Here is a 15,845-nt window from a genome sequence, read left to right as displayed (position 1 = left end):
GAAGTTTGTGATCAACTGTTTATGATCTGTCTCAGCTGTTATTAACTCTCTGCCAGAGAGAAACTGATGAAATCTCTACAAAGCAAATACAATACTCAAACTTTCTTGTCTATTTTCGATCCGTTGGCGTCAATGCTCACAAAGCAAACTCCACAGGCTGTCCCTGTTGCGTTAGGCAGCACCCTAAGCCATTCTTACTTGCGTCACTCTGCACAGTGACCGGTTTCAAGACGTCATAGTACCTCAGAACAGGCGTGATAGACGTCAGGCGTTTTATTTCCTGTACAGCTTGGTCAAGTTTAGGGAGCCAGTGCCACACACTGTTCTTGTCCAGCAGCTGTTGGAGTGGCTCAAACACTTCAGACAGTTTGGGCAGGATCGTGGCCAGGTATGTCACAAATCCAATGAAGAGCTGTACTACCTTGGCATCCGTGGGCGCCAGCATGTTCAGTACAGCCCTGGTCTTTTCTGGGTCTATTCTCAGGCCCTCGTGTCCATGAAACTGAACTGCAGCTTTAGCAGACTTTAGCAGACTGAGTCTCACCTCCCTGCACTGCTCCATCAGTGCCTGCTGCAGATTGTTGCCGTTTTCACACTCTGCCTTTTCATTGGAGTCCCCGCATCCGGCAACAAGAATATCATCTGCGATAGGCTCGAGGTCCCCCAGCAGTTCACGTTGCTTACGTCGATACATCTCGGGGACCAGGGACAGCCCAAAGGGACGTTTCAGCCATCTCATCTTGTCCCATGGCAACCAGAACGTCGTCCTCCTGCTGCTGTCCTCATCCAGTTTACACTGGAGAAAGGCATCTCTGGCAGCCACCAGCGTAAAGACGCGTGCCTTAGACGGTTTGTACAACACATCCTCTAATATTGGCATACGGTAGTGAGATCTTTTCAGTGCTTGATTTAAGGGGTTTTGGGTCCATGCATAATTTGCTCTTCTCTGGCTATGACCATGTTGCTTATCCAGGGCGTCGGCACAGTCACTGGGGTGATATATCCATCATGTTCACATTTCTCCAGTTGGGCTTTCACTCGTGCCTTCAAGGCTACAGGCACATTCCGTGGTGCACATTGTACAGGGGTGCATATTCCGTGGTGCACATTGTACAGGGGTGCAACTTGGGTCCCATATGAAGTGGACATCTCCTTTGCACAGACCACTGGATCGTTGAAAACGTCATAATATGCCCTCAGCAGCTGTTCTTTGGTCATTTGAGACACTGCTCCACTTTGTTTCACTCTGCTGGTATTGTCTCAGTCATGGGTCCGAAGCGCTAACATGTAGAACCAGAGAGTGGTGGATTTTGGTCCGTCTCAACAAGTTCAAAGAGCAGTCTGGGCTTGAGCAGTAAAACAAATGTATATTCTGCCATCCCTATGGGAAATGGTCTGATATACCATGGCTGTCAGCCACTCGGCATTCAGGGCTTGAACCACCCAGTTTATAATTGGTGATATTCTCTCTTTTACTCTCTTGCTCATTACACTGTGTCAAGCTGACCTTCTTATCTTTTATTATTCAGTCTCAGCTGCACCAACCATTCCTGTCCCTGAGAGTGAGCCTTACTGATGCATTCCGTGGTGTAGACCGGTTCATCATTGTCAGAGCTTCCCCCTCTCTGTATATTATCCTCAACAACATGCACTTTCTTTACTCAGCCTGATATGTCCCCTGCCTGACACACCTTGGCAAAATGATTTGCGACGCCACAGGACCTGCATGTTTTGCCATAAGCTGGGCATTGCGCTCTACTCGCCTGTGATTGTTACCACGCTATTTTGTTTTTGTCATGTAATGTCACCTGACCTCTCATGGGTGCACTCTCCTGTGGTTTGTACCTCGCTGTTGCATTCACTGTATCCACATGTGTTCCGTCTATCGTCCTCATGTTTCTCAGTAACCTCAGCTACACTTCATATTTCCTATAGCCTCTGGTAGACTAAAGATTAGTTTTTTCTTGAGCGGATGGTCGGTGGGCCGGAACATAATACAAATAATTTGTAGAAGGCAAATTCACTGCATGATGCCCAAACAGATGTTTGACTAAAACATCATTTAAAACCTTGTTACGTTTGTATACGATCAAATATTTATCTCTCTTATGCGTGGGAATACTTGGAAACTATGTGATTCTCATTGTGCAGCTGCCATCGATCACCCATCATAGGCATCATCAAACACAAGTGTGGTATATGAGTGGGTACTAAATGTTTACTCTCCTTGAGCCGGTTTTAAGAATAGGTTCTGGTGGACTAAAACACTATATTAATGGAGACATTCTTTGCGTAATCTCTTGGAATTTCATATAGCCTTTCTTTCGACGTGCTTTCACTGCAAAGTATAATTGGATTACAATTAAATATTTTCAGTGTAGAGGTAATTTGAATTAAATAGAAGTTTAGGATTGACATCAAACACCTGCTTCCATGTGAGTATGACGAATATGTGAGGGTGTGTGCAACATTTAGACTACAGCAAACCCAGCGCTGGTGAGCGCGCCATTGCGCACACCATGTGTTCAGGGCGAGGGCCCAGAGTTTATGTCCTCATGCAATACATGAGCCAAACGTTTCTTTTATCGGTAAACTTGCCATAATAACGCATGGTTGGAATTTACGACACATGAAACGGATAACTCTCGGATAATGTTAAAATGTGATCTTGGCTTTTGCCCTAACTGCTCGAGGGGCAGCGAACAACGCTGATGACAGGTTTTTTGACAGTGCTCCTTTTTTGCATTCGTTTATTGGAGCGCAGGACAAAGGTATTCAATTTACAAATATCCAATTGTCTACCATTAGCCTACATTGTATGGATTATGTTCGGGTACAATATTGGATATTTGACAGGCTACAAGGTTATCACTAAAAAGTAAAGGTTCTAGGGAGTTCCTGCGACAGTCTGACTTCTAAACTTGTTTTATTGTATGCCTAATGCATATGCCTGGCGAGTAAATGTATTTAGCCTAAACCACGGCTTCTATTTTACATTGCCTTCTGTCATGTTATTCAGCCACACGGTGAAATGATCGGATCGAAGTGGTTCTTTATGAAACAAAGTCCACGCGTGGCACACTGTCACTATGTTTATAACCGACATATGACTTTGTCAATCACAGGAGTTTGGAAATAGATTGTTGACTTGTGATGACTCATCCAGCCTACTGACATTGACGTTAAAAAGAGATTGAAAATGCGTATTTTTTTGGTTGAAAACACGTTTTTTTTTCAATAGATTTTCCTCACACGGGACACTTGGCACAATTGACTTTTGGGTCAATTAAGTGTGAATTACATTTAAACCACTTGGTGCTGGAGTGACACGTCTGTAGTCTGTAGACCAGACAACTAGTAGGCTATTTTGCCTTGATCTGGAGAGTATCTGACTCTTAAAGTTACAGTAACTATTGTGACTTTAAGATAAGCTATCCCTAACCAGTCAACATTGATACCGATTTCAGAAATTCAAGAAGAAAGCTCACTCTGTGTTAACGTTCAGATCTATCATCTAAAAACGTGTTTATTAAGAATATTTAGTGATAAATGGCAGAACTGTATGTTCTTCTGTTATTTTCCTATGAATGTATAAAAAAAAGTTACTTTCTCCCAGAAGCTGTTAATATACTTTCACTTTCACAGTTTTGGCTGTGATCCAGCTTGGGAAAACATCTAGCTCTGGGCGTTGACCAACTAGAAAAATACCTTCCTGTGGATTTTGAACAACAAGGCATTCCCATGTGTCTTCTTTTTTTGTGATTGTTTCTAGAAAAGTGTGCGATGGATGTGTCTCTTCTGGGGTTTCCATTACTATCCACACCAGCGTCTGAACATTGAGCTCTGGAATTGCTTCATAATATTGAGGTATAGAACCCTATGAAACACACACAGCAGCCTTGCTTGCTGCAGTTTGATTACATTTCTGATGTACGTGTTTTTACAGAGAGCTTGAAATGTAGCTTTAGCTTTGCATGGGCAGGAGTGTAGCTGTTATGCATGCATTTTGTTTACTGTTACTCCCTGCATGCTCCCTGTAATCCGATTGTATGACACCAAGCCATGCACTTCTCAGCATTCGTGAGGTTCTCGTATCTATACACTTTCACGAGTCAAGTGCATTGCTAAGATCACGATTCATTTATTAAAACAGCAGGGCGATGACATCATTCATTTTACTGCTTTGAGGGTAAATCTAATAATGTTGTTATGTCTTCATTACATCACTATTGCACACTGGGAAATCTCTGTATTGTTATGGTGCCCAGAGTGGGGTTGACACTTGGTTCCAAGCCATTAGAATATATATTTGGGAATTTGAATGCTTCAAACATACATGCCGGGGTGCACCACTCCTGTCCTCAAGGGCCACAGTTTGGTATTCCTTCAGTCATCCAATGACATACATGCCGGGGTGCACCACTCCTGTCCTCAAGGGCCACAGTTTGGTATTCCTTCAGTCATCCAATGACATACATGCCGGGGTGCACCACTCCTGTCCTCAAGGGCCACAGTTTGGTATTCCTTCAGTCAGACACTTACTGACACCTGGGTAAGCAAGTGCATGGACTCTCCAGTCATCCAATGACATACAGTACCAGGCAAAAGTTTGGACACACCTACCCATTCAATGGTTTTTTGTAATTTTAACTATTTTCTACATTGTAGAATAATAGTGAAGACATAAAAACTATGAAAAAACACATATGGAATAATGTACTAACCCAAAATGTGTTAAACAAATCAATATATATTTTAGATTCTTCAAAGTAGCCACCATTTGCCTAGTCTTGAAGAAGTTCCCACATATCCTGAGCATCCATTCACTCTGCGGTCCAACTCATCCCAAACCATCTCAATTGGGTTGAGGTCAGGTGATTGGGGAGGCCAGGTCATCTGATGCAGCACTCCATCACTCTCCTTATTGGTCAAATAGCCCTGACACAGCCTGGAGGTGTGTTTTGGGTCATTGTCCTGTTGAAAAACAAATGATCGCTGCAGAATGCTGTGGTAGACATGCTGGTTAAGTGTGCCTTGAATTCTAAATAAATCACAGACAGTGTCACCAGCAAAGCGCCATCATACTGCCTCCTCCATTCTTCTCGACGGGAAGAATGGAGATCATCTGTTCACCTACTTTACGTCTCACAAAGACACAGCGGTTGGAACCAAAAATCTGAAATTTGGACTCATCAGACCAAAGGACAGATTTCCACCGGTCTAATGTCCATGTTTGTTGACCCAAGCAAGTCTTTTCTTATTATTGGTGTCCTTTAGATTTGAGGCGGTAGTTAGTCTAGTGGTTAGCGCTGACAAGGTAAAAATGTCGTTCTACCCCCTGAATAAGGCAGTTAACCCACTGTTCCACTGTAGGCTGTCATTGTAAATAAGAATTTGTTCTTAACTGACTTGCCTAGTTAAATAAATAAATAAAAATAGTAGTGGTTTCTTTGCAGCAATTTGACCATGAAGGCCCGATTCACGCAGTCTCCTCCGAACAGTTGATGTTGAGATGTGTCTGTTACTTGAACTCTGTGAAGCATTTAATTGAGGTGCAGTTAACTCTAATGAACTTGTCTTTTGCAGCAGAGGTAACTCTGGGTCTTCCTTTCCTGTGGCGGTCCTCATGAGAGCCAGTTTCATGTTAGCGCTTGATGGTTTTAGGGACTTCACCTGAAGAAACTTTCAAATGTCTTAAGAGAAATGACAGTCCATCATTACTTTTTCTTATTTGAGCAGTTTTTGCCATAATATGGACTTGGTCTTTTACCAAATAGGGCTGTCTTCTCTATACCACCCCTACCTTGTCACAACACAACTGATTGGCTCAAACGCATTAAGAAGGAAAGAAATTCCACAAATGAACTTTTAACAAGGCACACCTGTTAATTGAAATGCACCCCAGGTGACCACCTCATGAAGCTGGTTGAGAGAATGCCAAGAGTGTGAAAAGCTGTCAAGGCAAAGGGTAGCTAATTTGAAGAATCTCAAATATAACATATATTTTGATTTGTTTAACACTTTTTTTGGTTACTACATGATTCCATATGTGTTATTTCATAGTTTGTCGTCAATATTATTCTACAATGTAGAAAATAGTAAAAACAAAGAAATCCTTGAATAAGTAAGTGTGTCCAAACTTTTGACTGGTACAGTCAGTGCATTAATCAATTAGGGACCAGGGAGAAACAAGAACCAGCAAGTGGAACTTGAGGGGCTGATTTGTGCACCCCTAATAAAAATATGAATACAAACATGCCTTTTGACATTTTTGTTGTATTTATTTAACCTTTATGTAACTAAGCAAGTCAGTTAAGAACAAATTCTTACTTACAATGACGGCCTTCCCCGGCCAAACCCTAACCCGGACGACGCTGGGCCAATTGTGCGCCTCCAATCCCAATCACGGCCAGTTGTGATATAACCGGTATTATTTCAGACTCCTGATTGGCCATTTCAACATTATTTTTTTTAACCATATGACTTATAAATACCTTAGAGAGATTACCACAATCATAACAAAATAAACGAAGGACATATTAGTTCATTGTGTTGTGTGTTACATTGTGTATCATCCCTGTATTCATCCGTACCTCTTCTATTAAAGCTGCCTGAGTGCCACCACACATTTGCCCATTGCTGGTGCTGCTGAAACACACGGGATGACAATACATGACGTTAAAGAGCTTCAGTCGGAGTTGAAAAACTTGAAAAGTACCATAGAAGTAAGACTACAGCTAATGAATATCTTGTAGTCCTGGCATGGCGCGTTTGGTGTGAAATTAGGGTAAAGGAGGAATTTTCAAAGGACTAGTGATGTGTGTGACATTGAAGGATAAACAATTATTCATACAACTGTGGTTTTCTTTGTCAGAAATCAGATGCCTGTTTGTATGCTCCTACCAATGATGACATCTACAATGTAAGTTCTTGTAGCAATATGCAATAAAGCACAAGCAGTTTATTTTTGTTCCTTTGAAAATGCGGTGTGGGGCGTCATGGAAAAAAAGGGTTCAGTGTGTTAGAAATGCCAGGGCCGATTTCTGGTCCCAGTCCGCCCCTGTTTGTAATGCCATGATTAGAATACACCTCTTTTGCATACTTTTATAGATTTCCAGATCAATTGTTTTATAGTCTGTGTTTATACTGTAACACAGCCTGTGGTTCTGTTCTTCCCCAGGACAACTGCATCTTTAAGTTCATGCACTGTTATTTATTGGAGTTGGAGGTTGTCCTGTTCGAGGACATGTCGGTCACAGATAACTACCATGACGAAATAAAAACATCCATCTACCATCGGAAAAAACAATTGGAAGAACATGAACGCCAATATGTAAGTCAACCTTTAAATAAGGTTCTGAAGTTTATCCCAAATATGTGTTGTGAAAAGTCCTGACGCTCCATACTTCCAATTGTTCAACAACGATACATTTTTGATTGGCATTCATTTGATTAGCAGCAACAGTATTTTGAATGCCAATGTCACTCTGCTTTCCAATGAATATTGTTTTCATCCAAATGTATTGCTTCTCTTTTTTTCTGCATTTACAGAACAGTTCCAGATGCTCACCGTGTGAGGCACAGAGAGTTGCCAACTCCACAATATTCCTCTACAACCTGGAGCGCCTTTTGGAGAGAATAGGGCAAACTGTCAGTTGAATATATTGTAAATATGTTTAAATTGTTTTTCATAAATAATGTAGCAAACAATGTAATGTGTGTGTTATTCTACCTTTGGTCATGATAGTATGTGAAGAAATTGTGACAGCTAGTGCTCGTGTCCAAATGTATATTACCCTCTCAGTTCAAGTGTAATTGTAACTAGCTGTTTATATTTTTGTATATAATCAAATATAACTTTTACATCTGTACTTTTGTCATATTTATTAACACATTTATTGAAATGCCTATTTGGAGCTTTACATGTTTTTGTTTCATCGTTAATGTCATATGCACACTAACTGTCACAGTCACTAACTGTCACTAACTAGTTTCCCTTAGAGTTCTTTTGCACATCCTGAATCAAAATAAAATCCCAGAAAATAAACATGTTGATTTGATCATTTCCTAGAATATGGGTGCCTGGCAGAAGTTCAAATAGGGACATGAAGTGGGACTGTGCCTCAAAGAAACAGGAAGCTGTGCCTTGCTCCATTTCCTGATACTGTGGCAGATGACGATATGAAACTAAAGCTCTCCAGTACAACTTTCTGGCACGCATACATTTTGTAATAGTTCTGTATTTTTCTTGATGGAGAACTACAGGTTTTTTTTGCATTTCAATAACAAAGTTTTCAGTAAAACATTTTATTGCTAGAACAAACGTGTTAGAAACCACGTCTTGTGGATTCACTGTAAGCTTTTATGATATGGAAAATAAAACATTCGATAACGATGACATGTACAGTTATGACACAATAAAACCTAACCCTTTACTGTCCCCATATAATCCAACCTGTGTTTGAATCCAGACATCCAGGCATTCTGTATTACTCCATCACAGAGGGGGGGGTTGAAAAGGAACGGAGGGTGTGAAACTGGTCACTGCTCTCAGACTCTAAGGTCCCGGGCTCGGAGTCCTCAAAGGGCACTGAAGGGGCGCCCTGCTCTCCTGGTTTTGGCAGACTGTGTAGAGAAGAGACACTAACTCCTTCAGGAAGGGCACTCCAGGAAAAGGATGCTTCATTTTGACCCCACTTGTGTTCAGAGTTGGACAGAGAGGTTTGGATGGACTGTGCTTCACTACTGCCTTTGTATCCAGTACTGTCACTCTGCAACGACACAAAGGGAGTTTTCTCTTTGCATATACAGACTGGCGGAGAACTACCTGCTGCTGACAAGATGGCCGCCTCTCTCCTCTTCACCGCCTCGACTTCGCTGGTGATCTTCCCGATGACAAAGTCCTTGGTCCTCACTCGGCGTATGGACTCCACGAGGTAGTCGAGGCCCCTGGGGTTCTCGGCTAAGTAGTCCAGCATCCTACCGGTCTTCTTGCTGTTCCCCACCCTGCAGCAGATGTCCTCGGCGTCGTCCCGCGTAAGGACCCTCCTGGACCGGAGGTAGTCCAGGTGGCGGTCTGCCACTAGCTTCTCACAGAGGTACGGACGCAGATGCTCCAAAGCTTCCTTCTTGACCTCCGCCATGTCTTCGTCAGTGATACACCAGGAGTCCATTATCCAGCCAATTGCCCGTGAGCTCTTTAGTTTTCTGAAGCTGCTGCTCTGGCTCTGGAATGCCCAGTGTAGTAGTGTTGGAATTTCAGATAAGGGTTTGTAATATTAGCAACTGACTGAGATAATGTAACAAACCCCTTTCTAACCCTGGAGAGTCATTGAACTGGTTGGAAGCCAATATTGTGAAAAAGGGAACTCCCTCAGTAGATCAGTTCCCTATCAGGAAACTGTGAGTACGTGTGCGTGCGTGCGTGCGTGTGTTCTTATTTGGACATTCCTGTCTCGGAGAGATCAACATCCATTGCCCTAATAAGATACAGACATTATGAAAAGATGAACACAGATATTAACATCCATCCCAAGCAATTGAATCAAATGTATTTTAATTAAATAAACAGGAATGCAACACATTGCAAAGCGCAAACAAAGATATTTTACATACAGGAAGAGCTTTGGATGCTTTTGAATCCAAGACAATGACCCTGAATAAAGCATAAAAACGGATTAAAAAGGATATAAAAATAAATATGATACAAAGGGGTTATGGTTTGGTTTTCAAGTGACTGATTGTGGAGGGAAAATAAAGGAAAACAATATTTTTAAACAAAAGTAAAGTTATATACAGCATGTGATAGATATGGCAGTAATTCAACACATTTTGTGAGACACATTACGATTGAATTGTACAAAAAAATATGAGGTGGTCGTAAAAGCAACCATGATTGAGAATAAGAGGAGAACATATTCATGGAATTAAATTATATTTACAGTAAAGCTCTCTCAGGCTCCTTAAGGGACAGACAGGTCTCTTATGTAGAAGGCTGAGGGAACATGAACAACAAGCTAAACTTGAAAGTCTGTTCAGCTTTTTCTCGAACTTATAGAACCTCTCAAGGCTTCCTTCAAGCCACGTCTGATGCAAATGAGTTACTGTGTTGACTTTAAGGCATTTCAGAAACGGAGCATGAGAAAGTATGCTCAATTGGCAAGCAACACGCTTCGCAGATATTACAAACGATGACTCAGCAAAGAAGAAAATGACAAAGGAACGCCTGAACAAGAAATACGGACAAACTTAACTCAGACAAAACAGTGTGTCCCAGCAACGTTACATAACATGGCCAATGTCAGAAACACCTACAACCTTTCATTTATTTTTTACATCTGGACCTGCAGCGCATGGCTATAGACTATTTCTATTGCTACTATATTTACTGCTTGGATTAGATTGCGTCAGGAATCATATGGTTTGTTTTTTACACCGGCTGTGTCCTGTTTCCCTACACTTCTCCCAAAGTGTGCACATGCACACTCCCTGTGGAGGGTGGAGAATCAGGACGTAGCCATCTTACTTCCTACATATAGGTTGGGTTCAGGAGTCAACCTTCCCATAGGTCCCCTCCGGCGGCCGGTAGATCTTGGGGAATGCCATCAGCTGCAGCATGTTGAAGGCATACTTCCGGCATTTAATATTCTTTTGCACATTCTCAATCCGACATCCCTCCCTGGTTTGGTGGTGTGGCCATGATGACAAAAAGGAGGGAATAAGAATGAAATGAAATGATGAATAATCTTCTCAAAAAGGGGGTCTGTGTTTTGAGTATGGAAAACAACAACCAACAACTGAGTAACAGACGGACAGATGGGAAGCAGATGACAGACGGACAACAGTTAAGTATCACCCGTAGGACAGCCAAGGTAAGGGACTGTACGTTATTCATAATAAGGGATACATCGAGAAAATCAGACCTCTCTGAAATTAAAATGGATGTCCCTAATTTAGTCCAAATATATTTTCACTTGACCCTCCCTGAACGCTTGAAAAAAGTGATCCGCCCTCTATCCAAAATAATAATGAAACATAGTATAGCTGAGAACATGCCTACCTTTCCCCCCACTCCTAGGACAGACCAGAGCCTTAGATATACAGATTGACAAACCGTTTTTCACCTCGAGAGTGTTACATGGCAATATTGGGATTTTGATTGCGAGCTGGAAGGTCGTGGGTTCGCAGACCACCATGGACAAGCTTACTCTCCTTATGGCCTCTCAATGGCCATGGAGCTCTTGGTGCAACATGATGCCCGTGCAAATTATGATTTAAAACTGGGTTTGTCAAACTATGTCTAGGAAGGGACAAACAACCAAAGTCCCAGCAATTCTGCAGGCAAGGCAAGATCAAAATGTGCCCCCTTTTGCCGCAGATAGAGGATATGTTACCAGAAATTCTCATGTGGTCCATTATACGACTATCTAACATTATTTGCCTATATCAGCCCATACTATCTATCTATATATATATATTAGTTTGAAACACTGTCTTGCAGTACTTGATTTTAGAAACTATGATGTTTGGTGTTAGAGCTCAGTGTAGCCAGCTGGAGAAAGCGATTCGCAGGCCAAGATAAAATAAATGACGCCTATCTATATTTATTTCCAGTCAATGTAAATAGCCACATTTTTGCATGCATCCGGCCCATAAATTCAGAACGGTCCATAGCCATGTCTGCTCAGTCAGTAGCGAACATCCCATACCTGGCAGCTTGTCCAAGTGAATCATTTTCCAATTCTTTCAACTCGTTTGGATTTTATTAGTGGATAATTATCTTGGATCTCCCTTCCTCCCTCCCTCTAGTCTGTAAACATCCCATACCTGGCAAGTTAATAAGACTGAGAAATGTTTGTGCACTGTGCCTACACTGTCAGCTGAAATCCCTCCTACACTCTGGGACCATTCCTATTCCCTGGGATCGCTCCTACACTCTGGGATCATTCCTATTCCCTGGGATCGCTCCTACACTCTGGGATCATTCCTATTCCCTGGGATCGCTCCTACACTCTGGGATCATTCCTATTCCCTGGGATCGCTCCTACATTCTGGGATCATTCCTATTCCCTGGGATCGCTCCTACACTCTGGGATCATTCCTATTCCCTGGGATCGCTCCTACACTCTGGGATCATTCCTATTCCCTGGGATCGCTCCTACATTCTGGGATCATTCCTATTCCCTGGGATCGCTCCTACATTCTGGGATCACTCCTGCAGTTGCTGTTTTAGAGAGAGAATAACAGTAGCAGTCTAACAGTCTATACACACGAACAGCAGTCTAACTGTCTAAACACACTAACAGCAGTCTAACCATCTAAACACACTAACAGCAGTCTAACCGCCTATACACACTAACAGCAGTCTAACAGTCTATACACACTAACAGCAGTCTAACCGCCTATACACACTAACAGCAGTCTAACAGTCTATACACACTAACAGCAGTCTAACCGTCTAAACACACTAACAGCAGTCTAACCGTCTAAACACACTAACAGCAGTCTAACCATCTAAACACACTAACAGCAGTCTAACCGTCTATACACACTAACAGCAGTCTAACCATCTAAACACACTAACAGCAGTCTAACCGCCTATACACACTAACAGCAGTCTAACAGTCTATACACACTAACAGCAGTCTAACAGTCTATACACACTAACAGCAGTCTAACCGCCTACACACACTAACAGCAGTATAACCGCCTATACACACTAACAGCAGTCTAACCGTCTAAACACACTAACAGCAGTCTAACAGTCTATACACACTAACAGCAGTCTAACCGCCTACACACACTAACAGCAGTATAACCGCCTATACACACTAACAGCAGTCTAACCGTCTAAACACACTAACAGCAGTCTAACCGCCTATACACACTAACAGCAGTCTAACAGTCTATACACACTAACAGCAGTCTAACAGTCTATACACACTAACAGCAGTCTAACCGCCTACACACACTAACAGCAGTATAACCGCCTATACACACTAACAGCAGTCTAACCGTCTAAACACACTAACAGCAGTATAACCGCCTATACACACTAACAGCAGTCTAACAGTCTATACACACTAACAGCAGTCTAACCGCCTACACACACTAACAGCAGTATAACCGCCTACACACACTAACAGCAGTCTAACCGTCTAAACACACTAACAGCAGTCTAACCGTCTAAACACACTAACAGCAGTCTAACCGTCTAAACACACTAACAGCAGTCTAACCATCTAAACACACCAACAGCAGTCTAACAGTCTATACACACTAACAGCAGTCTAACCGCCTACACACACTAACAGCAGTATAACAGTCTATACACACTAACAGCAGTCTAACAGTCTATACACACTAACAGCAGTCTAACCGCCTACACACACTAACAGCAGTATAACCGCCTATATACACTAACAGCAGTCTAACCGTCTAAACACACTAACAGCAGTCTAACCGTCTAAACACACTAACAGCAGTCTAACTGCCTAAACACACTAACAGCAGTCTAACCGTCTAAACACACTAACAGCAGTCTAACCGCCTATACACACTAACAGCAGTCTAACCGTCTAAACACACTAACAGCAGTCTAACCATCTAAACACACTAACAGCAGTATAACCGCCTATATACACTAACAGCAGTCTAACCATCTAAACACACTAACAGCAGTATAACCGCCTATACACACTAACAGCAGTCTAACCGCCTACACACACTAACAGCAGTCTAACCGTCTAAACACACTAACAGCAGTCTAACCGCCTATACACACTAACAGCAGTCTAACCGTCTAAACACACTAACAGCAGTATAACCGCCTATACACACTAACAGCAGTCTAACCGTCTAAACACACTAACAGCAGTCTAACCGTCTAAACACACTAACAGCAGTATAACCGCCTATACTAACACACTAACCGCAGTCTAAACACACTAACAGCAGTCTAACACACTAACAGCACACACACTAACAGCAGTCTAACAACTAACAGCAGTTTATACACACTAACAGCAGTCTAACCGCCTAATACACACTAACAGCAGTCTAACCGTCTAAACACACTAACAGCAGTCTAACCGCCTAAACACACTAACAGCAGTCTAACCGCCTAAACACACTAACAGCAGTCTAACGCCTAAACACACTAACAGCAGTCTAACCAGTCTATACACACTAACAGCAGTCTAACCGTCTAAACACACTAACAGCAGTCTAACAGTCTAAACACACTAACAGCAGTCTAACTGCCTAAACACACTAACAGCAGTCTAACCGCCTAAACACACTAACAGCAGTCTAACCAGTCTAAACACACTAACAGCAGTCTAACCATCTAAACACACTAACAGCAGTCTAACCGTCTAAACACACTAACAGCAGTCTAACAGTCTATACACACTAACAGCAGTCTAACCGCCTATACACACTAACAGCAGTCTAACCGTCTAAACACACTAACAGCAGTCTAACTGCCTACACACACTAACAGCAGTCTAACAGTCTATACACACTAACAGCAGTCTAACAGCCTATACACACTAACAGCAGTCTAACCGCCTACACACACTAACAGCAGTCTAACCGTCTAAACACACTAACAGCAGTCTAACCGCCTATACACACTAACAGCAGTCTAACCGTCTAAACACACTAACAGCAGTCTAACTGCCTAAACACACTAACAGCAGTCTAACCGCCTAAACACACTAACAGCAGTCTAACCGTCTAAACACACTAACAGCAGTCTAACTGCCTAAACACACTAACAGCAGTCTAACCGCCTAAACACACTAACAGCAGTCTAACCGTCTAAACACACTAACAGCAGTCTAACCATCTAAACACACTAACAGCAGTCTAACCGCCTAAACACACTAACAGCAGTCTAACAGTCTATACACACTAACAGCAGTCTAACAGTCTATACACACTAACAGCAGTCTAACCGCCTACACACACTAACAGCAGTATAACCGCCTATACACACTAACAGCAGTCTAACCGTCTAAACACACTAACAGCAGTCTAACCGCCTATACACACTAACAGCAGTCTAACCGCCTACACACACTAACAGCAGTCTAACAGTCTATACACACTAACAGTAGTATAACCGCCTATACACACTAACAGCAGTCTAACCGTCTAAACACACTAACAGCAGTCTAACCGTCTAAACACACTAACAGCAGTCTAACTGCCTAAACACACTAACAGCAGTCTAACCGCCTATACACACTAACAGCAGTCTAACTGCCTAAACACACTAACAGCAGTCTAACCGTCTAAACACACTAAAAGCAGTCTAACCGTCTAAACACACTAACAGCAGTCTAACCGCCTAAACACACTAACAGCAGTCTAACCGCCTACACACACTAACAGCAGTCTAACAGTTTATACACACTAACAGCAGTCTAACCGCCTATACACACTAACAGCAGTCTAACCGTCTAAACACACTAACAGCAGTCTAACTGCCTAAACACACTAACAGCAGTCTAACCGCCTAAACACACTAACAGCAGTCTAACCGTCTAAACACACTAACAGCAGTCTAACCGCCTATACACACTAACAGCAGTCTAACCGTCTAAACACACTAACAGCAGTATAACCGCCTATACACACTAACAGCAGTCTAACCGTCTAAACACACTAACAGCAGTCTAACCGTCTAAACACACTAACAGCAGTCTAACCGCCTAAACACACTAACAGCAGTCTAACCGCCTACACACACTAACAGCAGTCTAACAGTTTATACACACTAACAGCAGTCTAACCGCCTATACACACTAACAGCAGTCTAACCGTCTAAACACACTAAC

The 15,845-nt window shown here is 42.4% G+C and overlaps 2 protein-coding genes across 3 annotated transcripts in view; both read right to left on the bottom strand.

Annotated features, from left to right (window-relative positions):
• Positions 1-15,845, bottom strand: part of LOC115117107 (type II inositol 3,4-bisphosphate 4-phosphatase-like) — a 547,861-nt gene that overhangs the window by 20,190 nt on the left and 511,826 nt on the right. The window contains exon 26 of one of the 2 annotated variants that reach the window (XM_065024922.1): positions 9,540-10,678. The exons of the other annotated variant lie outside the window; for it this stretch is intronic. Coding sequence (XP_064880994.1) covers positions 10,546-10,678 — 133 coding nt within the window. The 3' untranslated portion in view covers positions 9,540-10,545. Of the gene's footprint in view, positions 1-9,539; positions 10,679-15,845 lie in introns of those variants that run through there. 2 annotated transcript variants of the gene reach the window in all.
• On the bottom strand, positions 7,870-9,338 carry LOC115125835 (B-cell lymphoma/leukemia 10-like). The gene has a single exon (XM_065024939.1). It carries the CDS (start codon positions 9,171-9,173, stop codon positions 8,490-8,492), a length of 684 nt encoding a protein of 227 aa, XP_064881011.1. The 5' UTR covers positions 9,174-9,338; the 3' UTR covers positions 7,870-8,489.

This window comes from Oncorhynchus nerka, linkage group LG11 (assembly GCF_034236695.1).
Source record: "Oncorhynchus nerka isolate Pitt River linkage group LG11, Oner_Uvic_2.0, whole genome shotgun sequence".
Lineage (NCBI taxonomy): Eukaryota > Metazoa > Chordata > Actinopteri > Salmoniformes > Salmonidae > Oncorhynchus > Oncorhynchus nerka.
The sequence above is the reverse complement of the archived record's forward strand: the minus strand, read 5'-3'. Positions and strand labels throughout refer to the sequence as shown.